The sequence below is a fragment of the Meriones unguiculatus genome, chromosome 4 (genome assembly GCF_030254825.1).
Source record: "Meriones unguiculatus strain TT.TT164.6M chromosome 4, Bangor_MerUng_6.1, whole genome shotgun sequence".
Taxonomy (NCBI): Eukaryota; Metazoa; Chordata; class Mammalia; order Rodentia; family Muridae; genus Meriones; species Meriones unguiculatus.
The window spans coordinates 93,394,663-93,422,420 of NC_083352.1; the positions used below are offsets into that span (position 1 = coordinate 93,394,663).

The 27,758-nt window shown below is 49.3% G+C and overlaps 1 protein-coding gene across 4 annotated transcripts in view; it reads right to left on the reverse strand.

The window, feature by feature from the left end:
* Nos1 (nitric oxide synthase 1) overlaps positions 1 to 27,758 on the reverse strand; it is a 174,168-nt gene that overhangs the window by 60,731 nt on the left and 85,679 nt on the right. For all 4 annotated transcript variants that reach the window (XM_060382531.1, XM_060382530.1, XM_021642746.2 and 1 more), the window contains 4 exons: positions 20,109 to 20,235; positions 3,093 to 3,221; positions 954 to 1,099; positions 59 to 221 (listed from right to left, as the gene is read on the reverse strand). In XM_060382531.1, the coding sequence (XP_060238514.1) occupies positions 59 to 221; positions 954 to 1,099; positions 3,093 to 3,221; positions 20,109 to 20,235 (565 nt within the window). The remainder of the gene's footprint in view (positions 1 to 58; positions 222 to 953; positions 1,100 to 3,092; positions 3,222 to 20,108; positions 20,236 to 27,758) is intronic.

Genomic DNA, 27,758 nt, shown 5'->3' on the forward strand with positions numbered 1-27,758 from the left:
CCTCCTTGGCTTCTTCCCTCCCAGAGGGTCTTCCAGACGTCTGAGTGTCGCCACCTACCTGCAGCTTGGACCACTGGATCCTGCCCACACACCGAGAGGCATTCCGCCAGGCATGCTTGGCGCCATAGATGAGCTCGGTGTCCTTGAGCTGGTAGGTGCTGGTGCTTTCGATCTCCTTGTTCACCTCCTCCAGCCTGTCCATGTGGGCCTTGGAGCCAAACCTAAGGGTGGAGGAATGCAGGGGAGGATGGCAGGGGGAGCCGCAGTGGGATGGCTTGGAAGTGTTCCGTGTGTGTGTGTGTGTGTGTGTGTGTGTGTGTGTGTGTGTGTGTATGCATGCGTGAGTTGCATGTATGTATCTATATGTGCATGCGTGTATCTATGTGTGCACGTGTGCACATGTGTGTATGTATGCATGTATGTTTGTTGGATGGGTGCATGTGTGTGTATGTGTGTATGTGTATCTATGAGTGCATGTGTGTGTATGTGTGTATGTGTATCTATGAGTGCATGTGTGTGTATGTGTGTATGTGTATCTATGAGTGCATGTGTGTGTGAAGGTGCACGTGTGTGTATGTGTGAATGTGTGTGGGTGTATGTGTGCACGTGTATGTCTTTTAGCATGCGTTAAAGGTTCGAAACTGTGCTACTACCAGGTGATGGAGCCTTTAAGAGGTGGGCACAGGGAGCACCTTCCTTCCTCAATCTCTCTCTGCATCTTTCTTGTTGAGGCGGGGTTTCCCATTGAACCTGGAGTTCACCGATTTCCCGAGGCTGGCTGTTCACTGAGCTCCAGGGACCCCCCTGTCTTTACTCCCCCATCACTGAAGTTTGCAGACATCTGCCAACAAGCTGTGCTGTCACAAGGGTGCTGGGGCTCTAAACTCGGGTCCTCACGCTTGCACGGTGGGCACTTTCCCTACTGGTCCCGCCGCCCGACCTCTTGTACTCGCCTCTTGATGGATGAGTAGTATTGGTCGAGAAATTCTTTGGCTAGTGGGAAGAGCTGGTCCTTTGTGCGGACATCTTCCGGCTTTCGCGTGTGCTGGGATGGCAGCATGATCGAGCCCATGCAGATGTGCTCCGTGCACCCCGTTTCCTAGGGGCCAAGAGGGGGGTGGGTGAGAGTCTGACTTCTCCCCACCGGGGTTGGCAGGTGTCATGACTGAGAACCATGGTGCCCAAGGTATTTGTGCTAGTCAGCTAGGGAAGGAGCTTTTTCACTGGGTCACATAGCCACCAGGGCAACAACCTAGTGTCTGTCTGTCTCTGTCATCTCTAGCTGTATCCTCTATCTGTCAGTCATCTATCATCTATCTATCTATCTATCTATCTATCTATCTATCTATCTATCTATCTATCTGCCTATCATTTATCTGTCTACCCAACTACTGCCTATCATCTAGTTATCATATGTTAATTATCTACCTATCACTTATCTATAATCTATTATCAATCTATCAATAATCTATCAATCATATAGCTATATGTCTATCTATCTATCTTCTATCCATCATCTATTAATTTGTTATGTAACTACTATCTATCTATCTACTCATTTATCTTATTTCCCCGTCTATTTATCATTGATCATCTCTCTCACTACTATCTATCTATCTATCTATCTATCTATCTATCTATCTATCTATCTATCAATTTTTTGATAGTGTCTCTTTTTAGACAATGTCTCATACATTCCAGGTTGGTCTAGAACTCACTATGTGCCTGATGTTGGCCTTGAGTTCTTGACTTTCTGCCAAACTGCAGATATGTACCATCACACCCAACTCCAGAAAAAAGTTTCCATTCTGTGTTGATCAAAGAGAATAATGGCATCATCGCCATCACCATCACCACCACCACCATCACCATCATCATATCTTCATTGTCATCATCATTATTATTGAAAGAGGGTCTCATGTAGCCCAGGCTGGCCTCAAGCTCCCATATGGCCAAGGCCAAGGATGACCTTTGAATTTGTGACCTTGCTGCCTCTACCTCCTTCGTATAGAGATTACAGCCATGAACTATGATACCACTTATGTACTGGGTATGTGTGGCTTATACATAGCAAGGGCTTTGCATATGCTAGGTGAGTACTTTAGTTGAGCTTCACCCTCCTTTCTAATGATGTGTCTGAACACACCCTATGGTAGATTGATGTTCAAGGTGGCCATAGCTCCTCCCTTCGGTGCACATTCATTCTTCCTGATGTGATTTCACTTCTCCTGACATGCAGCCTGCTCCCCAGCTCTTGGCTCCAGGTTGGTTTGGACCCCTAGAGTGTCCTAGGAGTGACCCTGGCCATGTGCAAGCCTAGGTCTCAAGAAGTTTTGTATGCAAATAGAAAATAAAGAGATCGTGCATACTTTTGCATTCCCAGGGACAAACCCAAGCTTGCTTGCTAGAAGAGGAGAGATCACACAGAGCAGTCTTCTCTGCTGGGGCCATTCTAGAGCAGCCTGGCCTGAGCTGTCACCTTGGGTGACTGCACATGTATGAGCTAGGCTGTATGAAAATCAGCCACATTTTTGGGTGGGTCTGCACAGCCACCTGGCTAGTCTGTGGACTTAAAAAAAAGCAATATGTAATAGTTGTTTTCCACCACTGAGTTTGGGGCCTCCTTGTTACCTTGCACTAGCTGACAGATACATCACCTCTTGAAGAAGTTCATATTTTATCCCCCCCCAAAGGAAGGCAATAGGTTGGAATATCCAATATTAAGAATCCAGTATAGAACAGAGGCCAAGGGGCACAACGAAGTAAGGGTTGGTTTGATGCCCCACCCGTGATCATACCGTAAGAGGCAAAGGATATTTGAGGGCCCTTAAAATCTGCTGGGAGCAAGATGCTCACACTGAGAGCCTTCGTATGACCACATGACCTGTCTGTGGAGCATCCAGGGAGGTGTGAGGCAGCGCCAGCTGTGACCCTGCGGCTGTCACAGTGTGGGGGAGGGTTCTGCTCCTTCATGGGGGTGGGCTGCAGGTAGTGTTCATCACAATCAAATTGTCATTGCACAGATTTCCCCTCCCCCAACACAGATGCCCTTGTACCCTCCTCTTGTGAGGTAAGCCAGTGCTGACACTCACCAACGTGCTCTTAAGGTGAAGGGTGTCGGTGAGGACCACGTCTGTCTCCCAGTTCTTGACCTTGAGGAAGCGGGGGCACCTGGAAGGACTGCCGTTCTTGGTAGGGGACTGTTTCCCTGAGGCAGGGGGCTGTAAGGGAGAGTGAAGGTGACACGTGAGCTAGGGCATGGAGGGGCCATGACATCTTATCAGAGACTTGAAGGCTTTCCTTTTTCTAGAGTTTTCTCTGGGTCACCCACTGCCTTCACAGAGAGAAGGACCCAAACTTCCCTTGGGTCCCAGGTACAAAGTTCCCGGAGACCAACAGTGCTGCCCATACAAAAGATGATGGCGTGCAAAAATGTAGATTCAATCCTGGGGCAAGGAGGCAGGAGATCAAAGGTGATCTCTTCAATGTCTGTCAGAGAGTCAAGAGTATCTAGAATAAACCATTAATTCTACTATATAGAACACCACGTAGAGACCCTGTGGATGTCTGAATGAATAAATGACTGAGAGGAAACTAACGGCCTTTGAACAGTTATGGTCCTTAGAGCTGTAGAAGCCTGGGCATTTTCTTGGCGGCCACACTATCATGGAAACCAGGGAGGGAGTCGAGACTGAGCTGTGCAACTCATGTAAGCTTTATCTCAGGGTCATAGTCCATCTTAACTCATAACTCATGGCCAAACGCACTCAGTGAATAGACACCGGTGACATCACAGTGTCCTCAGCCATCTAATCAGGAGAGAAAGAATAAATGGATACACCGCACGTGGGGTGAGAATACAAAAGAGGGGAAGGCATGGCAGGGCAGAGGTGAGTCTGTGACGGTCAAAAGTCCAGGGGGCTCGGGGCACTGGCTCAGTTGGTAAAGTGTTTGCTGATTCTGGAACCCACGTGAAAAAACAAAACAAAACAAAACAAAACAGGCATAGTGATGTAGGTCTATAATTCCAGTGCTGGGGATGTAGAGACAGGCAGATCCCTGGGACTGGATGGCCAACCAGTCTAGCCTAATTGGTGAGTTCAGGGCCAATGAGAGGTGTTGTCTTAGAAGAACAAGGTGGAAGCACCTAAGGAATGGTACCCAAGGTGACCTGTGACCTCTTACCTCCGCACACATACATTCACGAAACAAAACCAAAAACCCCTGGCCTGTGAGGTAGAAGCACACAATCGAGGAGGAGGATAAGGATGGGAAGATTAAAGGTCAAGCCAGTGGCTCTCCAGCTTGGAAGAACTGAGGCAGGAGGACAGCTCTGAATTACACGATGATGCTGATGGTCTTGATCTCTGAAGGGGAAGTGCCATCTAGTCCTGCTTTCTTCCCCCAGTACAAGTGTTGCTCAAACAAACAAGTGTCTCTCTGGGAGGCTTGCATCGGTGCCCTGGAGGCTGTGACAGCAGGCATCCTGGAGGGGGCAGTGGACATGGTGTCCCCATGGGGATGGGAGGGCAGAGGTTCAGAGGGTGGTAAGGAGTGGGTGAGCTATAGGGTGTGGCTGGCCGATGGGCACCTCTAGCCCTCACCACCAGGCAGTAGAGAAACAAGGAATTGGTGAATGAGAGAGCCTCGGCAGAACACTGGGTGCCTTGTGGGCTGTTGTACTTTGGTTCCAACATTTTAATTAATCATCAGCGATATTAGATAGTCTGGGAGGAGATGAATGAGGAGCCGAGTGGCTACACTCGGACCCAAATGGCTTTTCTGAATGGGAATCAAGGCCACTGTGCACTCAGGACCATGAGGCTGGAGATGGCACATGTGGTCTGAGGTGGGGACCACACTGGCCTTTTCCTGGCTTTGTATCCTGCCATAGGATGATGGAAGCTTCCGGGTTGGGGGACACCTGCTCTAGCTGGAGGCTCCCTAAAGAATGAGAAGAGCCAGGGCACCCACAGACACTGCAAAGACTTCCTGAACTCATTCTGCTAGGAGAGTTGTAGAAGCCCGAGAAAAGGTCTGACAGCTCAGGCTCCAGAGGAGGCTGAGGGGCCCCACACAGGTGACAATGCCCACCCCATAACTGGGGAGTGGGTATGGCTCATCAACTGTTCTGAGGCAGGGGTCCCGGCTCTATAGCCTGTGGTCCTAGCCAAAGTGTTTCTGTAGAGCCCATGAACTAGGCATTTTTTCTCACTTTTACACTGGTCAATATAAAACCCCAAACAGCAACAGTATTTTGTTTTTCATGAATGTGATGTGAAGCTCAGGTTTCAGTGGCGAGAGTTTTTCACTGTTCACCCTGTGGCCTGTCTCTTCTGTGAGAAGCCAAGACTGAACCCAGGCCTAGGCTAAGTCAGCATTCCACACTGAGCTACGACCCCAGCCCCTCCTGAAATTTTGGTTTTGAGGGAATTTTGCTAAGCTTTTCAGATTAGCTCTACACTCGCTGTGTAGCCCAGGCTGACCCTGAACTTGTTATCCTCCTGCTTCAGCCTCCTGAGTCGTTAGGAGTCGTGGGCCTCCACCATCAGGCCTGGCCTGGTCATGGTTTCTTGTATACTGTAGTGGTAACGCGATGTAACTGTGACAGAAACTGTGACTCAAGAGTCCCCAAAGCCAAGGATGTCTCCAATTTTGCCACTGCCCTATTTTGCTCAAATGCCATTGGGTTGGAAGTCTTCCCAGGAGTTTCTAGGAAACGGCGCTGTGTGCCCTGCTCTCCAGCCACCCTCACCACATTTTAAACACCCTCACAGCACTTAGCACAGCCTGCAGGAGGGACTTCATGACCCCTTCCCCCGTGTGTTAGACGTCAGAGGACATCCGTGTCTGACTTTCTTGTTTGTTCCTAGCAAGGGTCATCTATTGTTTCCCAAGATGCTGCAGGTGCCTCATTAGACACAGCCTGTAGCCTAGGTGGGTCTGAACTTGTCACCCTCCTGCCTCTGTCTCCCAAGCACTGGGGTGACAGGCATGAGTCACCTGGATTAGTCCTTCTTGTAATGGTTCCACGAGCATGGGTGTAAAAACACCTGCAGAGCCTGTACATGCCTGTACACCTATATACTTCTGCATGCCCCGTATACATACCTATACACTCTCAAAACCTTTATTTTTGAGGTAGGGTCTGATGTAGCTCTGGACTTGAACTTACTATGAAGCCAAGGATGACCTTGAACTTCTGATCTTCCAGAGAGCAGGGATCATGGGTATGCACCACACTCATGTTTTAATCCTCATATCTTATACATTCACACATATTGACATAGGTTCAGATTGCGCCGTTGTCTCTCTGTCTGTAGGAATGGATGCTAGGACCCCATGGACATCAGAATTACAGCCCCCCAGTCCCTCGTATAAAAATATGCCCAAATATTGGGCCATAACCCATGCTGGGTAAGTAGTTTTGTTTTATTTTGTTTTTCCCAAAACAGGGTTTCTCTGTGTAACAGCCCTGGCTATCCTAGACTCACTTTGCAGACCAGGTTGGCCTCAAATTCACAGAGATCTGCCTGCCTCTGCCTCCCTGAATGCTGGGATTACAGATGTGGGGTTGTCACCATGACTGGCAGGTCAATAGTTTTTATGCTGTGTAGTTTAGGGGAATATGACAAGAGAAAAAAAATGCCTGTACACATTTAGTGTGTGCGCGCACATACACAGCAGTTTTAAGGAAACAGACGAGGGCCCCATGCATACTTGGCTAAGACTTTACCACTGAGCCTCCAGGCACACTTTTGTATTGTTTTGTTTTTTTCCTCGAACATTTCAATCCATAGGTGGGTCAATCAGTGGATATGGCTTCGTAGACACAGGAAGTTGACTTCCTCCTCTGCCCTTTCCCTGTTTAACTGGCTCTTCCCCAGCTTGTATGCAATAAGCCTTTACCATATTGGAGACACAGTAAGAAAGACCCTTTTACAAGCCAGACCAAGACCCTTTACCACAGTGGTGCTCAACTTTACCAGCACCGTGAGGCAACAATACATTTTCTCACGTTGTCCTGACCCCCAACCATAAAATCATTTCATTACTACTTCGTAACTGTAATTTTGCTACTTTTATGAATCACAATGTAAGTATTTGATATGAAGATGGTCTTAGGCAGCCCTGTGAAAGGGCTGTTTGACCCATAAAGGGATTGTAATCTGCAGGCTGAGAACCACTCCCTATCCAGTACCAGGCCACACTGGCAGCCTGATAGACTTCAGCCTCCAGAATCCTGGCAACGAATTTCTAATATTTAAGCTGTTATGTCTGTGGAACTGTGTGCTCTCAGCTAGAGCAGATTGACACAAAGTCTACACATCCTTGAAAGCATGGAGTAGCTTTAGAAGTACAGCCAAGGACTCTAATCAGCTCTTGATTTAGGGGAACAGAGAACCAGGAAGCTGCTTGGCTGAAGCGAGTGGGCTGATGGAACCAGGGGCGAATAATAGAGGGGCCTGGACTTTCTGTGTGGTCACGACCCATCAGACCTATCGCAGAGTAAAAATATCATAAGAGGAAAATTCACCATGGCAGCCAACCCATGGAGCATTCCAGCTCAGCAGCGATGCTCACTGTAGAGGGCTGTGTGTTTCCCCTTGTGATTTCTCACTGATAGGAAGCTACAGCAACTGGGCTGCATATCTTAGTGAAACCCGAAGTACAATTTCTGCAGAATAAACATTGCTTTCACACCCCTGTGCAACTGGAATGCTAAGTAAAGCCATCATGGGTCAGGACCGGCTATATAGGATTGCAAAGATCGTGGGAGGGAAGGGGTGAGGGCTGAGAGCCTTGAAGATGCTTTCTCAAGAATGTGGGGGTGGGAGGGTGGGGACAACACAGCAGGAAGACAGATCTGGGAGAGGGGAGCTGGGCTAAGCCTGGTTTATAGGAGCAACTGAGAGTCTGGGGTTTGAGAAAAACCAAGTCGGCCTGCTGACTTCCTGTCTGGGTCATAGAAGTTCCGAAAACTTGATGAGACACTAGCAGACTCTAGGAAGCAGGGAGGAGAATGTAGGAGCTGGAGGAAGGAAGCCAGGACCTCAATGTGACAGTCAGGAAGATGTCAGCTCAGGGGCCAAGGACACGAGCTTCCTGGTAGTGTGTCCCCTCAACTCCTTACATCCATGTCCCAAAGCCCAGTGCCTCTGACTGTGACCATGGTGGTTAACCATCAATTAAGAGGCTCTAGAATCCTCAGTGAGACACACATGTCAGTAAGAGAGTTTCCAGACAGTTAGTTGAGGTAAGAAGGCAGACTCTAACTGTGAGTGCCAATGTTGCATGGGAACTAGTGTCTTGGAACTGAATGCGAAGGAGAGGGCTCGCTGAGCACCAGCATTCATCTCTCTCTGCTTCCTGATGATACAATGCAATCTGCTGCCTCATGCTCCCGCCACCATGCCTTCTCCTCCATCACGAACTTTGCCCCTCAAACCATGAGCCAGAATCAACCCTTTCTTCCTTTCACAGGTTGCATTTGTTGGCTATTTTGTCACAACAACAGGAAAGGAATTGATACAGTAACTCTAGCTGAAGACAGGGTCACTCTGAAAGTACCAAGTTAGAATGCAGTCACTATGTATGTAGTCCTTGCTTGACTCATTATGGCTGACATCACAGGAACTCGGGGCTGATCAGACACTCCCCAATCCAGAGAGAAGGTCTTGTGATCATGAAACTGGCTATTAACAGGGACACAGAGAGTAGTCACTCTTCCCAAACCTTAACTTTGGGCTCCCCCCATCATAACTGTGACACAAAGCACACGGTTGTCAGGACTGGGTTGTATGGCCCCGGGTGAGCGAGCCCTGGAGCTGATCCTGAGCTTGTTCAGAATCAGCCAGTATCTCCCCTCTTCCCTGATGGCACCAGCCACAGCCTCTCTGTGACAACCTGGCTGCTCTGGACTTGTCCTGAAATGAGGACAGCAGGCCTGGGCCAAGCTGGGCATCAGGCCATCACACTGCAGGGGCTAGACGCCACCTCCTGTGATCTTCCTGAAGCCCTGGGCAACGCCGCTCCAACCTGTGGGGACCATGTCTTCAGGATAGCCAGCCTAACCCACTTATAGACCCCAGAAGCTCAGCATCCGTGCCACGAGCATATTGCTGCTTGGAGGAGGGAACCAACTGTGCTTAGGACTTGGAGAATGGTTTCTGCGGGGTGTGTCCAAAGTGATCTGGTCCCTGCAGCGACCCCACTGACACCTGCAGAGTGAGTGGTTACTCACTCTGTCCCCTCTCCCCATCCTACTGGGTTCTAGTCTGTCAGGGTTGGGAGGAGTACCCAGGAAGTGAGCTAGGAGGCATCTCAGACCTCTGAGATAGACAGGCCTTTAAACTAGAATGTGATCCAGGAAGGGATGGCTCAGTTTCTCAAGAGTTAGCCGTGCAAGCCTGAGGACCTGAGTCCATGGAAAAAGCCAGGTAACACAATGTATGCTTAGAACCCCATCACTGGGGCGGAGGACAGGTGGATCCCCGGGGTGCTCTGACTATTGGTCCAGTCAAAAGGGGTTCAATGAGAGACCCTGGCTCAGAAAATCAAGGGGATCATCCACTGGGGCATGAACAGTCTACAAGAGAGAGTGCTAACTGTATTAGTGGGTCATTAAACATACATACATACACACACACACACACACACACACACACACAAGGACAGAAAGTTGGGAGGAGGATGGAGGTAGGGACAGTGAGGAGCGCTGGAAGGAGGGAAGGGGATGGTATGACCAAGATACATTGTATTCGTGCATGGATCTTTCAAGAAGAAAAATGGAGTGAAGAATGACTGAGGGTGACACCTGGCATTGACCTCTGGCCTCTGCATCCACACACGTGTACCTCCATGTACATGTGTTCCCCCCCAAAGCTAGAAGACTTATGTTGACCCAATCCTGGAGAGACTGATGGATGGCTGCATGTTCCCAGATAACCCTGAACTTGGCCCTGAGACCACAGCAGAATGACCATGTGCCCTACAAAATTAACTTGAATAACAAATCCTGCAAGTACCTGCAGCTCATTCCCACTGTCTTTTCCTGAGTGTGAACTTGCTAAATATGAAGGTTACACACACACACACACACACACACACACACACACACACACACACACAGTTTTAGCCTTTCAAATATCTTGGGAGTGTGGAGAAGTAAAGGAGTGAAGGGAGGTCTCTCTAGAGCTGTAGGACCCCCTGTTGGGAAGCGAATAGGCCACAGCTACCAGTTGGAAAAGTGGTGGGCAGCTCAGCCTGAGCCACTCGGGGACTCAGCATTCAGGGAGTCCTCCTGGTTCCCCATCAAATGCCATGGCCTCAATAGGTGCGACAGCCCGCACTGGGCACACTCACTATGGAAACAAACCATCAGCAGAATATGTGGAAGTTCCCACAGGGCTGAACCCAAACACTGGCACAGGGCATTCAAACCCCATTTCCTGGCTCCACCCTGGCTCTGACCTCCCAGACAGCAGGACCTGGTACCTTTGTGTGCGTGTGGGGTGTGTATATGTGTGTACATGTGTGTGACCATGTGAGGTGTATCCCTGATGGATTATACACATGGATGTGGCTGTGGAGGCAGAGGTTACTATTGGGTGTCTTCACTGAACACAGAACTTGCCAGTCAGTTAGGCTGGCCGGCCAGTGAGCTCTAGAAATTCTATCTCTTCCCCACCAGTACTGCATGACAGCTGAATACTGTGGTACCTGGCTTTTTACATGGGGGCTGGGGATTTGAACCTGGGGTGTGTGCAGCAGGCACTTTACCGACGGAGCCATCTCCACAGAGCTGATGACTATCTTTTGATTAAGGGATCTATAAAGACTAGGGATCCCCAAACAGACTACTCAAGTAGAGAGGAGGAAGGCAGCGGAGACTAGATTCTGCCACTGCTGTGTCCAGAAGGCCCTGCTCAGGGGAGGTTTCTGGAAAGCACGGTTTTGAAGGGGCTGCTTCTTAAGAGCAGCAGGACTCAGCGTGGGCGAGCTGACCTAGGCAAGGTGGGGCGAGTCAAGCACTGGCATTGTGTGAGGAGTTATCTCAGACTTAGCTCTCAGGGAGGGAGGGGCCCGCTGGCACCCTGAGAGGTCAGCCACAAGAGAGCCAATGACGTCTCTCAGGGCCAGTGGGTGGGCTATGTGGGTCGTGTGTGGGTGCTGGGCGGCAGAGACCCCCAGTGTCACAGAGAGATGGCTGCTGAATGTGTTCACGCTCAGCTTCTTTGGGAGTGATGCTTCGAGAAGTCAAGGGAAATATCCGATGAAGAAATGATGGCACCTAAACTCTTTCAGAGATGTGGCCATACTCTGTTTTGTCTGTTTTTGAGCCATCTCTTGCAAATGCTTATTTGGTGCCCAGCAGGGCCCAACCCAATGTTTACCTGCCAATTCTCCAGTCCTCAATGACAGGTGAAGAGACAGAGGGTCTGAGAGCCAAGCATCTATTTAACAAGGCACAGGTGACAGGGCTGGGTGTGTGTTTTAGAGACTGGTCCCCAGGAGACAGAGGTTATGGATGTGGGAGACAGACAGGATGCTGACAGAAGAGAGACTCATGGTTTCTTACTCCTCCTGCCTCATGTCAGTGGTACAGTCATTAGCCAAGCTCAGGTCATCAGGCTTGGTGGCAGGCACCATCGCCCACTGAGCCATCTCACCAGCCTCTGTGTCTGGCTTTAGTGGAAGGTTTTCACTTTTCCTGCTTGCAATGACGTTAGCTGCAGGTCTGGCGACCTCAGCCTTCATTCTGTTGGGGTGTGCTGTGTCCACCCCTCGCTCCTCTGGGGGCATTTACCATAAGGGGCAATGACCTTGTTTTCTAGTGAGGTCCCAGTGAGTGTGGGCTCAGAGATGGTACCACAGTATTCAGATGCCATCTCCAGCACTTACCGATCCTCACGGATACACTAAATCTCCATGTCCCAGTATCCCCAACCATAATATAGGGGCAATAGAAGTGTATGTGTGTATATGTGAGTGTGTACATTTGAGTGTGCAGGTCCATGTTTGTGCCTGCAGATGCCAGAGTAGGAACAGGATGTCCAGTGTCTTCCTCTGTCACTATATCTTATACACTTGGGGCAGGGTCTCTCCCTGAGAGACCCTGAGGCTCACAACACTTTGTAAGTTGGCCAGCCAGCAAGCTCTTAAGTTCCTCTTGTTTTCAGTTCTGAATGCTAGTATTATAAGGCATGTACAGCTGTGCCTCGCTTTTTATGGGTGCCTGGGATTTGAACTCAGTTCCTCCTGCTTGCTCAGCAAGTACTCCCACCCACTGAGCCATCTTGCCAGCCCAGGCTCCTCTGAATGTTACGCCTTCTCTAGAAATGTTACCCAAGTATCTGCATTGCTGCATTATATAGGGGGTAATCAAAACAAGTCTTTGCTATTCAGCATAGACACAATTTTGTGAGTATTTTTGGTCTGTGCTCCAGTGAATCTGTGGGTGAAGAGCTGAGGCATACAGGGTTCAGACAGTCCTATTCTGGGTGGGGCTGAGGACGAATAGAGCGATGGCAGTCCTGACATACTCAGTACAGCACTGGCATTGCTCAGTCAGTACCAGGCATGATTGCTGTGGTTACTACCATTATTTCATTGTCTAATCCATTTCATCCCCTCAGGAGACAAGGAGCCATTGTGACGAGGGGAAGTCTTAGCTCCAAGCTAACTAGTCCTCTGCTGGAGGTCACCAGTGGGGACAGAGCCATCCTGGCCCCACTCACAGCACTGTTGACTGCCATGCTGTGGCCAGGGAACCCTTGGCTCTCATGGCTGCACACACATATGGTAGTGTTAACCGCCATGGTTGATATTTTTATTCTGACATCATTAACGAGTTTGGGTCAGGGCCAGCTGAGGTTCCCTGCTTTCAGGGGGAGCTGCAAACTGCAAGTTGGTGTCTGCTCTGCCCCTCTGCTGCCCAGACCCACAGGGCCACTGCCCCTCTGCCATTCAACAGAGTAGGTTACAATTCTCGGGTCCCCTGCAGATTGGGGAGTAGGGTCTCAAGAGCCTGACTCTTCCTGCCTGGTAATTTGGAGCTCCCCAGGTGCTAGTAGTCCCTTGGAAATACAGAGAAACTCCACCATTGATTCTGACATTTTGAAAGCAGCCAGGAAACCCTGGGTCCCCGGGGAGAGGAAATGCCAGCTCTAGGTGAGGTGAGGGGTGGGAGGAAGTTATAAGAAAGGAGTGACTGTCTAATTGTTTCAATCAGCAGGAGGCTGGAGACAGGATGGGGTGCTGGGAGAGAGGGGTGCAGCCCAGGGAAGAGCCTACTTTGGCCTAGAGCCTTCCCTACCTGTGCACTATGGGTCAGAGGAGAGCAACTGGGGCACGTAAGGGACTCAGACAATCAGTAAAAGGGGGTGTGTCCTAATCCCAAGGTCCTGTAGACCATTTAGGCTTAACAAGACATGGCTCCCACAAGCTCATGTTTTTGAACAGTTGGAGCCCTGTGGGTGGTGTTGTTTGAGAGGCCAGGAGCCCGGCTAGAGGAAGTGAGCCACTGGATAATTGGCACTGAGGTTAGAGCTCTGCTCCATTTCCTGTTCTGCCTCCTGATCTGCCAGTCTATGAGCAAGCAGCTTCCCCTTCAGGTAGCCGCTGCAGCCAAGATGGTTCCCACCTCTATGTCTTTCCTGCTATAATGGATGGTCGTCAGTCTACTCCTTGCCCTGAACTATGAAACCAAAATAACTTCTCCTTCCTAAAAGCTGCTTGGGTCTGTCATTTAGTCATATTAGAGAGAGAAGAAAGGAACAAATGGAGAAGGGACAAGCAGCAGGTCTTATTTATCCGTTGTAACATTTTACATATGATGATAATCACAGAAGGGCCTTAGCATGGTGCCTCCTCAGTTGCCATGAACAAGAAAGATAACAGCAGAGCTACAGTAAATAGCCTCAAAAAAAAAAAAAAAAAAGTAAAAGCACAGTTGTCAGCCACAATAACTTGTTTTTACCAGAACACTTTTATCTACTTATGCTAGGCAAGTTCTTACTTGATCTTCAAAGCCCTCTTGGGGTAAGCCTCCCATTCTGTCTCCCTGTTTAACACTAACCACACAGTGGACCTTGCACTTGGCCGTGAGGCTCTTGAAGGCAGGGAAGGTGCTGCTTGCTTTTCATTGCTTCTGCTGAAGGGTTATGCACACAGGTTTGGGGACAGCATTTGGAAACAAGGGAAGAAGCTCATTCCACATTCTGCCTTGGGACAGACACGATTTTCACTGGGGATGTGCAAGACAAGGTCCACTGAGGTATAACCAAAGACGGGAAACTACAGGCTCTCAGGCCTTCTTCATTGCTAGCCAAGATGGCCACCCAGAGAAATCACACTATATAGAAATGAACATGTTCAGCTTGCCCAGACTGGTTTGAGGGGTGGCACCTGGGTGCCCGGCTCTCTAAATTTAGATAGACACAAACCCCCAGGATGGTGACACTCCTTTGCAGGTCAAAGAGCATAGCCTCGTTATTTGTATAGCAAATAAATAGTGCTCTGAGTTAGAAAGTCTTTTTTCCCATCTAGCCAGCCTCTTTCTTGCCTTCTTTATACTCTGGGCCCTTTTACCCAATCCTGGGTAAAAGCAGCTGCTCTTCCTCCATCATCGCTAATCTCTTCCTGACTTGTGAAGCAGACACAAGTCTGCTTTGTGCAAGGAACAATGCTGTCTGTATGAGGTTGCTCAGAAGAGTAGGAGAGGGAGACCATTACACAGTGGAGACGTCCACTGTGGCCGAAACACAGGGAACAGCTGACTGCAGGATGCTCAATTCCAACAGAGCATCAATAACACAACCTAAGGCTGGGGAAGCATCACAGAAGAAGGATGGAAAGATAGTAAGAGCGGGAGGACCGGGATGTCTGCTGCCAGTGTCTGCTAGACACGACCCAGAGCCAACACCGTAAAACCTCAACTGTGTGGCTGCCTAAACAAGACCTGCTGATGTGGATGGAGGAAATCTCACAAGGCCACATCCCTACACGGGGAGCTGTAGGAAATTAATACCTGCCTAGAGAGTCTTCTTCAGGGGCAATCCTGTGACAGCTGATCTAGTCAGCCCTAAACTTGTGTACATATGAGCAACACTGAATAGAGCTAGAGGCAACACAGAATGGTCCCAGCAGCTTGTATTCTCTCTCTCTCTCTCTCTCTCTCTCTCTCACACACACACACACACACACACACACACACACACACACATGCTGAGAGAGAGAGAGAGAGGCTAATACTGGCTTAAGAAGAGGTTATGAATTTAAGTGGGAGTTGGGGGAGATGGGAGGAGTTTGAGGGTTCTGAGGGAGGGCAGGAAATGATATAAGTACAGTACTCCTGTGTAAAATTCTCCAAAATATTAAAATAAAGAACCGTTGGTTAAAGCATGAAAAAGGAAAGCAAGCTGCGACAGGGAAGGAGGCCGACTGTAGCAGTGATGGGTGAGATGGTTCTGAGCAGCCTTGGGAAGGTGGAGGTACGAGATGGCTTTCATTAGACAAGACCAGTTCACCATTGAGTTGTTCCACGTGAAGCTCTTGGAGGCAGGGATGAGACGTTGATGGGTTATGGGGCTATCCACTTCTCTCTAAAGCTGGCAAATGTATCCTAAACTTGAGTCTCAAGGAATGCACTTGCTTACCCTCTGACTTAGGGATTGAACATAGAACCAAGTGAATGCCGGGAAGACACCCCATTACTTCAGTTATATCCACTGTGCCTGTTTTTCTTTTCTTTGGAGAACAGGTTTCACTATGTGGTCAAGGCTAGCCTTGAACTCACAACCTCTCCCCGTACCTCCGTCTCTTGAATGCTGGCATGACAGGCTGCCATCAGCATGCCCAGCTCCTTTCTGTAGGCGGAGTGGAGCCTGGTTTAGAGTCAGTGAATCTGGGGAGATTGTGTAGACCAATGGTTTAGAATCGATTTGGGTCATGGAACGGCACTGAGGATCTGATGTGAGGTGTGGAGTGGACCCCTCACTGCTGGTGTCTGGGTCTTTCAGGCAAAGCTACTTGGTCATCTTACTGGGTCTTCGGTCCCCTTCTCTAGGATGATGGATATTCTGTGTATAGGACAGTGCTCAGTACCCCCCAAGCCCCTCTATTGCCACACTGGCCGAGAAGCCCATCCTCAAATCTCTGATGCCATGTTCTCTGCACCCCTCTAACGCCCTCTAACTAGGAGTTCAAGGTGAGTTTTTACGAATTGCCACATTAAACAAGGTGGACGGCATGAGAGGTGGCCATAGCCCTGCCCTTGCTCACACTTTGGTGGGGACTTCCGGTTACTTCCGGAAGAGTCAGGAACGCCTCTGCTTCTTCCCCAAACTTCCCCTTCAGCGGAACTCAAAGACACCACCAACAGGGAATTACAAACTTCAGTGGCGAATTAGCAAAGCAGGCTGGCAGTTTCAAAATACTGCGTTTTTAGTGTACATTAAGCACAGAAGAACATTCCTCTTATCTTTCCTGACACACAGGAACCTCTTAGTTAATTTCTACCTGCTGTTTATTATAAGGACTCAGGTGGCCGAGGCAGGAGGATGGCAAGGTATAGAACTGCGCAGTCTGTCATGTGAGTTAAAGCTTAGAGAGCGCAGCTTAGTGAGATCTCATCTAATATTTTTTTTTTTTTAAATAGGGGAGGGTCTGGGTGGCTCAGAGGTCAAGAGTAGGTAGTGCTCTTGCAAGAGGACCCAGGTTCAATTCCCAAGACCCGTGTTGGGAAGCCCGCAACTGCCTGTAATTCCAGTTTCAGGGGGATCTGACACTTTGTTCTGAACTCTGTAGGCACCTGCCCTCATGTGCACATACCCACACACATATACACATAATTAAGATAATAAAAAACAAATCCTAGAAAAACCTGAGAGAGTGTAGCTCAGGGATGTAACTCAATGGTCAAGCACCCGGGTAGCGTGCATAAGGCCATGGGTCATCAGAGCTAGACAAAAATAAAACTAAACAACAGTAACAAATGGATACAAAATGGATATAAATGCATACAAATGGATTAAAAAAAACCTAAATGGATACAAAAAGATTTATCTTTTGTCCTAACTGTAAAACTAAAACCGACAGCATTGGTGGGCTAACAAAGGCAGTGGACGCTCTGTCTTGCTGAGATAGTGACACTACCCTGTGGTAGAGACTGTTGCAAAGTGGAGAGTCTATGTGAGGAGAGTGGCTTACACAGACTGCTGTGCCCCTGTGTTGGTTTGAATAAGAGCGGTGCCTGCAGGCTCATATATTTGAACGCTTAGTTACCAGGGAGTGGAACTTTTAAAAGGATTAGAAGGATCAGGAGGTGTGGCCTTGTTGGAGGAATTATGTCACTGAGGTTGGGCTTTGAGGTTTCAAAAGCCTATGCCAAGCCCAGAGTCTAGCCCTCCCTGTCTATGGCTCAGGATGAAGCTCTTCAGTACCTGCCTGAATGCTGCATGCTCCCCACCATGATGATAAAGGACTAAACCAGTGAAACCATAAGCAAGCCCTGCCCCAGTTAAATGCTTTTGTTCATAAAAGTTGCCTTAGTAATGATGTCTCTTCAAGGAACAGAACACTAAGACACCCCCTAATAAGATAGGCTCACATATGGTTAGATGTTGTATACATTTCCAAGAAGAAATGTCAGTATTTCTGTGCAAAACTTCGCAGCAATCACAAAAAATTAAAAATCAGACTCATCTCTTAGGAAAACAGATTGTACACCCAACAAACTGGGCCTGAGCCTGGATCTGGCTGAAGGTACCACTTCCTGCCTGTCTATCTTGAGAGGGTTATCAGCGCGCACAACTTCTTTTTTTTTTTTTTTTTTTTTTTTTTTTAAATAAAGAAACGAACTATAAACCAGTGTAGTGGTACACATTTTGCAAACCCAGCAATTGGGAGGCAGAGGCCAGAGGCTTACAAGTTCAAAACCAGCCTGGGCTATACAAGGCCCTTTCTCAAAAAAGCCAAGGGCTGGTGATACACACCAGCGTACAGAACCTTGTGCTTGGGCGACAAGGCCCCGGTTCCATTCTCAGGACTTTCCTCCCCTACAACAAAAAGAAATTATGAAGGAATTTTTAAAGACCACGGTTGTTTGTTTTTCAGTGACCAAGAGTTTCTGGTGTTCCAGTATGGCCTTGGTTTGTTTGTTCTTTAATTCTTAATTTTTTTTTTTTTTACAATTTATTCATTGTAAAAAAAAAAAAAAGCCCCCACCCTCAACTTCTCAGCTCCTCCCAGTCCTCCGTCCCTCCCTCTTCCCCCTATCTGCTTCCCCTAGTCCACTGAAAGGGTGAGTTTTGCTTGCAGGCATGGATCCTAGCCTCCTTGCTAAGCCCATGCTCAACTACTGAGCCCATGCCAGCTCCAATGTGGCCTTGATTTCTGAAGACAGTTTAGTGATGTTCATCTACAAACATTCCTGGGTGTAGAAGAGTCAGCCAGTGGGATTGTGGAATCCCCCACCCCCGCCTCCTGTTAGCCATCAGTAGCCAAGGGAAGCCATTTCCACCGTGGCTCAGGCTTGACTCGCCCGCCTGTGAAGCCTTGGAGAAAGGCTTGGAGCCCTGGCTAAGATGGTCTGAAAGGCTCCATTTGTGTGCAGGTGCCGAGGCAAGGGGGTACGGCTCCCCCTCTTCCGGACCTCCCGTGAGCCACCCTCCCTCCCGCTACAGTGGGGTGAGGGCGTTTGGTAGGAAACATGGGTTCTTTCCAAGGGTCACTCTAGTCTGGCACATCAGCTGTTTGGGCAAAAGAGAAGTGGCTGCTGATCTGCAGCCAAACTGAGGCCGTCTTCGAAAGGGCTGGTGACTCAGCTGTCAGCACACATCTCAGCCGATTGGCAAGGACCGAAGCACTTGGTAACAGATGGAGCTGGCGAGGCTGTGGGCAAACAGCGCTCCCCCTACCCCCCTACCTGGTAAGATGGCTACAGCCGCTGGGTTGTAAATGTAAATGGCTTTTTGACTCAACTTTAACACTTCTAGGAATGTTTTCTCCTGATAAAGGCTGCTGCTCATGTACCAAATGAGTTATTTATACAATGCTACATGGGACAGCACTGTCACATCCAGAGTGGCAAAAACCCATGTCTATTACGAGGGACTTATTCAATAGAGGATGGCCTAGCCTTACACTGGAATATTACACAGTTTTGAAAAAGAACCAGCCCTCTGGATCTGCTAATTTTATGTCAACTTGACACAAGCTAGAGCCACTTTGGAAGAAGAAACCTCAATTAAGAAAATATCCCCACTGGACTGGCCGCGGGCAAGCCTGTGGTGAATTTTCTTGACAGATGATTAATGTGGGAGGGATTAGCCATCTACATTAATTAATGTGGGCGATGCCATCCTGAGGCTGGCAGTCCTGGGTTCTAGAAGAAAGCAGGCCGAGCAAACAATGGGGAGCAAGCTAGCAAGCGGCACCCCTCCATGGCCTCTGCATCAGCTCCTGCCTCCAGGTTCCTGCCTTGTGTTCCCACCCTGACTTCCTTCGGTGATGGACTGTTACCTGGAAGCGTAAAGTGAAACAAACCCTTTCCTGCCCAAGCAGCTTTTCGTTCTGGTGTTTTTCACTTCAGTAGAACCGCTGACTAAAATACCCCCTTTACCTTCTCAGTGGGACTTATCTCCTAGATATGCTAATACATGAAGAGGCAAATCCAGATGCAGACACACTTTCATTTGTACAAAGGCATGAAAATAACACGCGTGACATCGGTCTGTTCATACCTAAGAAGTTAGAACACATGTACACACGCCAACAATATCAACCAATATTGCTAGTCTCTAGGGTTGGCATTAAGTGCAAAAAAAAAAAAAATAGCCTGGATACTTGGTACCTTTAGACCATAGAACACGAGTGTCCTTCCTGGTAAGAACAAGAATCTAAAAATGTTTAAAAATGGCAAGTTCCCAAACACTTGCACACATGACACATCTAGACTGAAGCATACCCTCGAACCCCAGACCCCAGACCCCAGACCTTTACCTTAGCATCCAGGTCATGGTTTTGGGATCTTGTGCTTCCCCTTTCTCACTTACCCCTCCCCCCAAAAGTATGGGAGCTCGGTGCCCTGCCAGCATCTCACTTACCTGTTCCTTCTCTGAGTATGGGTTGTTGAGGACCACAGGGACGTTGCCCTTCCCCCACAGGTCATTGAAGACGCGGTCATTCTCCCCGCCCAGGGGCAGAGCTTTGTGCGGTTTGCCATCGAGCTCTCTGGAAGGCAAGGTAGGTCGGGTGAGGAAGGGTGACAGCAGGATTGTGGCCTTGATCCGGCCATCCCCAATCTGTACAGAACCCCAAGCCACTCACAGGTCCCTCTTTGTGTAGCCTGTGGGCCCACAGATCTTCATCAGGAAGCTCCCCCACTCCACAAACGTGCACACCAGTGCCACAGGGAAAGCAGTTCTTGGATCATGTGCAAAGCTCAGTGTCTGTGGCTTTGGCATGGCTGCCACACAGACTTCATCACCCCTGCCCCTCCCCACTTCCCAGGTCTGAGAATCGGAAGCCTAGGTCTATCATCATCACCATCATCAGGTATGTACTGTACCCGCCCAGGACAGTTAGTGAGGAGAAAGGTAGGGCATGGGATGGGTTGGAGTCCTGCAGGCAAGAAACGAGATTTAGTTGTTCTTGAACAAGGCTTTGGGCTTCTTAAAACACACACACACACACACACACACACACACACACACATACACACACACACACACACACCACCTGCTCAGGGGATATAGCAATGAAAATAACATCACGCATAATGATGACTAGAGTTCATTAAGCATTCAGCACATGTCAGGCACTATACGTGTGGTTCATGAGTGTGTGTGCACGGGAGCACATGGAGGGCAGAGATGAGCCCCCAGTGCTGTTCCTTAGGAGTCATATAGCTTACTCCATGAGTCTCTCACGAGTCTAGAGATCACGGATTTGACAGCACTGCAGAACATGAAGCCCCATCAACCCCCTTGTCTCTGCCTCTCCAGTCCTGGGAGCCTTTCTTTATGTGGATTCTGGGAACCAAACCCAGGTACCCATACTTGTAAGGCAAACACTGTGCCAGCTGAATGGTCACCTGGCCCCTCTGTGCATGTCTGACTCATTTAACCCCTGAGACAGTCCACGGGGTGAGAGTGAGGATTAGCCACTATCCCCATCAGCACATGTTCACAGATGGTACCGGTGAGAAAGAGAAGTGAGAGGCTATGAAGTAGCACTACCCTTAACTTCACAGAGTCCAGGACAAACTGGGAGACAAGCCTCTGGCCATGCTTGTGGGGAAGTATCTTGGCTGGGTCAACTCATAAGGAAAGATCCATCTTGACTGAGGGCAGGACTGTTGCCAGGGATTATGGACTATAAAAAAACAAAGAAAGGGAGCTGAGCCCTGATATCCATCACTCGCTGCCTCCAGCTCCTGCTGCCTTGACACTGTCCCCACGATGGACTGTACCCTAGAACTGGGAGCTACAGAGACCCCTTTTGCCCCTGTCACATTATTTTATCACAGCTATGATAGAATAAGTCGTCCAGGGCCAAGGTCGCAGGTGGTCAGTGATAAAGTCAAAGCGTCCAGCCTGCTGCATATGTTCACTCTGAAGTAGGCGTCCTTAGCATTGTGTTTAGTCACCACCACCGTCGCCACCATCAGAAGCAAACCTCTAGCTTTTTCTCCTTCTCAGCATTACCACCACCAATACCAGTGACACCTCACTGTCACCATCATGATCTTTGTCACATCATCACCATCGTCTTCACCATCATCATCATTACCACTTTCATCATCACCACCGTTGTCATGCATCATCACCAACATCAACATCATTGTCATGATGAACATATCCATCCTCGATATAACCAGCATCACCACCACCACCACCACCACCATCACCATCATCACATTGCTACCCAAACTATCACCATCACTGCCATCTTCACTATCACCACGATTGTCATCAGAAGCATGACCACCATCATCATCATGGCCATAATGACCATCATTGCTACCCAAACCATCACCATTCCTGTCATCTTCACCATCACCATGTTCACCATCCTTATCATGGTAATCACCATTGTCACCACCATTACTACTGTAACCATCAACATCACCATGACCATCATCATTTTCCTTGCCCTCTTCACCATGACAACCACCAACATCCTCACTCTCATCACCAACAGCCTCATCACAGTAAGAATCACACATGAAAGCTGAGGTCCAGAGAGAAAGTCATTAGCTCAAGTCAGACTCCTCAATCGCAGGTTTGTGCTTCATTCCAGAACACGATCTCCTGCTGATGAAGCCCCAGTTGTTTTCCTGACCTTTCCTCTGACTGGCCCGGGCCGAAGCTCTGTCAGCAAGATCCTATAGGGTAGCCAGCCTCAGACCTGAAGAGCCACACCTGTGTCACCTCTGCCCTTCTTCTCTGCATCCAATTGTAGTTGTACCTTATTTTCACACCTGGTACCCAACTTCAGGCCACTCAGCTATTTTGTGTCCTTTCTGGGTACTGGTTCCAGACATGAGGGTGTCTCTTGTGTTGCTCCCTGTGTTGCCTTCCCAGCTATGGGGACTCCCGCGAGGTCTGTACGAATTGTCATTTGGTGTCGAGCAGGAGCTGGGGGGCTGGTTCTCAGTCCATCCCCTGTCCACTGTTCTGATGGGGCCAGCCCACCCCACCTTGCTGGGTTTCTCCCCATCCCTCTGACCCATTGTCTCAGCCACTTAAGCTCTTCTGCTGGGTGAGGATTACATCATCAGAGGGAACATTCTGTCTTACCCTCTTTAAAATGTCACCAAAACGTCCCTGGAGTGGTTCTCGATGGCCAGCGTTTCCCAAGTCAACGGATTACCTGTGCAGCAATTAACTAGGGAACGAGCCATAGAGAGCCGCTTCAAATGTCACTCAGCTCCATTTCAGCTCTGTCGCTCCTGAGCTGACAGTGTCACGTGACCACAAATGGGGCCTCAGCAGACAAGGAAGGAGGTTAATGCATTTGGGGACATCGGTAATGTACCAGGTACTTGTGCAGTGTTATTTCATCTCATTTCAACAGCCGTTCACTGCTCTCGGTTTCAGATGAAACGGCAGAGCCCAGAGAGGCAATGCTAGTTCCCCAGAGGCCCACAGCTAGAAGCTAAGCACAATATGATTGATGGCCGCTAGCTCACATCCCTTCTGAGAGTAAAACAAAGCGTGTGTGGGGGGGTTTGCAGGAAAGACAAGTCAAGATACTTATATTCTAGCTACAGGTGACAGATTGAGAACCCTTGCATCTGGGAAGTCCATCACCTAGGCAACTCTGAGGTGGTTTATCTCGTGACCCAGCAGGAAGGAGCTCACAGGGTAACATCTATCTTTTGTGTTTTTTTTCTTTTCTATTTACTTCTCTTCTCTTCTTCCTTCTTCCCTCCCCTTCTTCTTCTTCTTCTTCTTCTTCTTCTTCTTCTTCTTCTTCTTCTTCTTCTTCTTCTTCTTCTTCTTCTTCTTCTTCTTCTTGTGAATGCCTTTGTTCAAAGAATGCGTTTGGATGGTTTGGTTAACACATGCTGATTTTAGAGTCATGTGTGATGAGCAGGGAATGAACAATTTTTAGTATGGAGTCCAGGGAGCATCAGGGCTGAGCTGTCTGATTTCCATGCACTCAGGACTAATTCAGGAGTAGACACCCCTGACCCACAGCCTGTGAGAGGGGGCTGGGGAGGATCTGGTGCACCTTAGGGGTTCACCTCCATGATGTGAGTTCCTGGAGTCTCCCGCAATGTCTGCTAACAGTACCATGCATGTAGCATCCACAGTGGAGGTCTGACCTTTGGCTCTGCTCATTAGGCTGAGTGAGTCTGGACATAGAACCAGCCTCAATATGCCCTTTGTCACATGCGACCTAATGACAGTGTGGGGAATGACTGAGTGAGAGGAATGCCCGGGCACTCTGCTGAGGGTACATGCTAGTGACTCCCTTACCTTCTTGCCCCCTTCTTCACAGCCTCATTAGATAGGACAAAGGAGCTTCTAATCGACCCCTTCAGGGTCATTATCACTGTTCAGGCAATGCCTACACCATCTGGTATAGTGCAGTGAGCCACGCATAGCCACTAGACACTTCAGAAGTACAAGTCTCCAGTAAACGGAGATTCCTATGATTCCGAGCTCTGATCTCCACTCTCCCCTCTTCTCTCTACCCCTTTGTCCACCCTCAGCCTAGTGCTGCCTCTGCTCATCCTTCAGAGTATGTGGGACACCCACCCCTGCTGGCACTACCAGAGGCCACATGTGCACAATGTCTGGCCCACAGTCAGCACAAACAAGACACTCACTATAATGCTACTCCTTATCAACGGAGGAAACTGCAGTTCAAAGTGACAAGACCGCTTATCCAAGGCCACACAGCCAGAAAGAGAAGCTTGCCAAAGCTGTTTTTGGCTTTTGTCATAGTTGGGGCACATCCTGCCATCTTGCCTTGCCTAGAACATGAAATTTAGATGCAAGACATTCCCAGCCAATGAGGTAAGAGTGCTGACTCCATCTACTGCGTACATGCAGATGTGGTGGCTTTATTTCCCTCCATAAAAGACAAGACACCGAAGCAGGGAGCAGGACATCTCTTGACTTCTGGGAAGGCTGGATGAATGACTTTATTTTGCCACCACTTCTGAGTCCAGGGTCTGCCTGGCTGTTCTGGGTCACCTTGATGTAGCTGACACTCTCTGGGCCTTGACTGTTGAGGTTTTGAGCCAGGGACTTCCTCTCCGTGGGCTCTGTGCCAGGGCCTCAGGGCTGCTGAGCTTCATGTGTGTCTTCTAACCCACCCCGTGACAGTAACAGCGCCACACCTGATGATCACACTGAAAGGTATCTGTGGACACTGTGCTGAGATGTGCTCAAGCCAAGCCTCATGTCAGTATCCTCAAACCTTCACACAGCCTTGGCCAGCTCGTCAGCAGAGGGTACTTGGGAATCAAGTCCATAGTCTTTTATAGAACAGACAGGTAACCTGGTCTGGCTCCTCAGAAAGCTTGCATGGCTGACAGCTTGCCAAAGCCAAGCCCGAGGAGCTGGCAAGGAGCAGGTGTGTCAGACCTGTGTGGAAGGCTCAGGGAAGGTCAAGGCAGTTGCCAGACGATGGGGATGCTATGGAGCAGCTGGCCTTGGCAGAAAGCCTGCCCCAGCTTTCCATGGACATGCTGGCTAACTCATTCCCATCCTCCTTGCCCTGCCCCAGCCTTTCCTCGCAGCCTTCACCTGGTCTCAGATGCCAGGAGTCAATACAAAGACTCCACGTTTATAGAGGTGGGATGTGGGGGTCATGGCCAAGCTTTCCCCTTGATTTTTATCAGGGTGCTGTCACCCCAAATTGGTGAGGAAATGAGGAGGTGTTTTTTTTTTGAGATAAGCCCAGGTTGGCTTGGAACTTGCTGTGTAGTCAAGGATGGCCTCTAACTTCTGAGCCTCCAGCTCTACCCCCTCCAGTGGTAGGATTACAGTTGTAGGTCATCTTGCCTGGTTTATATGGTGCTGGGATTGAGGCAAGGGCTTTGCCCAGGCTAGGCAAATATTCTACACCCCTCCCCCTCAAGCCCTGCTTTTCATTCTTTGAGACAGTCTTACTGTACAGCCCAGGCTGGCTTCAACCTTGCAAACCTCCTGCGCCAGCTTTCTAGACATTAAGATTGCAGATATATACAGCCATGTATATGGCTGTAAAGTTTGCTTTTGAGAGCAGGAATCCTACAAGAAATCCTGAAGCTGGGAAGAGCGGCAGGGTGTTGGGGCTCAGTCATCACCATGAATCTAGCTACCAATATCCTCCAAGCTGGGCAGGACCCTTAAACCCATGCCTGCAAGAGGAGTTAAGTAAAGAAATCGGGGGTAGTGGGCTAGGTTTGAGTATTGGAGGAAAGGAGAGTCCTTATTTTCCCACCCAGCGTGTCCCACTTGGACACGGAATGTGTTAGTAGCTAGCTGTATTTGCTATATAGCACAGGCGCCCTCAGTATACTTGGGTTCTACATTTCTGAAGAAACAGTGGGCTCTGGGGAGATGGCTCAATGAGTGAGGTACCTGTGTGCAAGTATGAGGACCTGAGTTTGATACTCAGTCCCTTAGTTCTCACACAGAAACCTTCTCCCACTGTTTACCCTTCATCTCTGGGAGTCTTCCTTCACCTCTTTGAACCCCCTCACCCAGGTCGCTGGCTCCGGATCTCTGTTCCCACTCTACCCTCCTGTCAGGACTCTCACCCTCCCTGGCTTTCACATGATTGGCACCTCTGTCTCCCCACACTTGATGCTTTCCTCACCCTGAGCTACTCTCCCCACCCCGCCCCATCTCTGGCCTAGTTCCTCCCTGGCATGAGTCATCGTGAGAGACGACGACAAATGTCTATTTGTCTCTTCTTCACGTCTCTGATGTGATGTGGGGAGGGAGGAGCTTCCCCACGTGTCCCCAGCGCTGAGAGCAGTATCAGTGGCAAGACTATGCTCGCTCACAACTTCACTGGCTGGAAGGCCGAGAGAAGCCCGCTGGGGACAGGTCAGTTCTAGGGACGCAGACACATGAGTTCTCCCACGGCTCATTCAGGATGAAGGGCTGAGTGTCCAAGTGACAAGACAGAAAGGGGCCAAGGCAGGAGCTGTGCCCGGGGAAGGACAGATAGGGGAAGACACGCGTGTCTGATGAGGGGGGAAATGGAAGACGTTCTGAGTTGTGGCGTGGAAGTTGGTGGAAGAGCCTTTTTAGGCCCAAATCAGAGCTCTGTGTGCTCTGTGTGCACAGCCTGCAGCCAGCCCAGCTGGGGGTCACTCTGAGGTCACTGAGTGTGTGTGTGTATACACATATATGCATGCATGCACACACACACAGGCACACACACACACACACACACACACACGAGTGTGGATGTGGACGCGAAGGTCAAAGGCTAATTTGTTGAGACAGGGTCTCTCCCTATTGTGGAATTCTCCAGTTGAGCAGGACTGTTTGACTAACAAACTGTACAGAGCTCTGGCTGTCCCCATCTCTCCAGCACTTTTTTATGTGGGTGTCCGAGCCCCGGAACTCAGGCCCTCATGTTTGTGTGGCAAGCGCTTTACCCACAGAGCCGTCGCCCCACCTCCCTCTTGGGAACTTTCATGATGAGCAAATGCTAATTAGCTATGCAGAAACAGCCCAGCCACCTTGCCCTGCTCCAGGAAGAATGGACCTGGGATCCTGGATCAACCATGATGATGGTTGGAGGGTTGGGAAGCCCACAGACCCCATCCAAGAGACTCTTCCATAACTTGGGGAGGCCCTCCTTCTCATTTTGAAGGATGGCAGGTTTTATCCATCTTGAACTATATTAATTACTCCAAGCCAGAGGAACTGCACCGACTCATTTTCCATGAGATCTGGTAGCTTCAGACAACCGGAGGCGAGTAGCCAAGCACATTATGGGCCACAGGACCATCTATGAGGCGGCAGAGGTCAAGAGCACACCCTTCCTGAGTCTTGTTTGTCTGCTTGTTGGCTGGGCTGAGAATAAGTGACAGAATCCCATCAATTGCTTCTTTCTCCATCATGGAAACGGGGCACTTTAAGAAGCAAAAAAAGACTGATGTGCAGATGTTAGCACGGGGCCAGCCTCCCTGGGAATGGTCAGCAGAGATGGGCACACAACACAATTCTCCAAGTCAGGCTCGTCACAGAGATGGGGGGGTGGAGGAGTGGGGCTGCATGCTGCCTCCCCCCAAG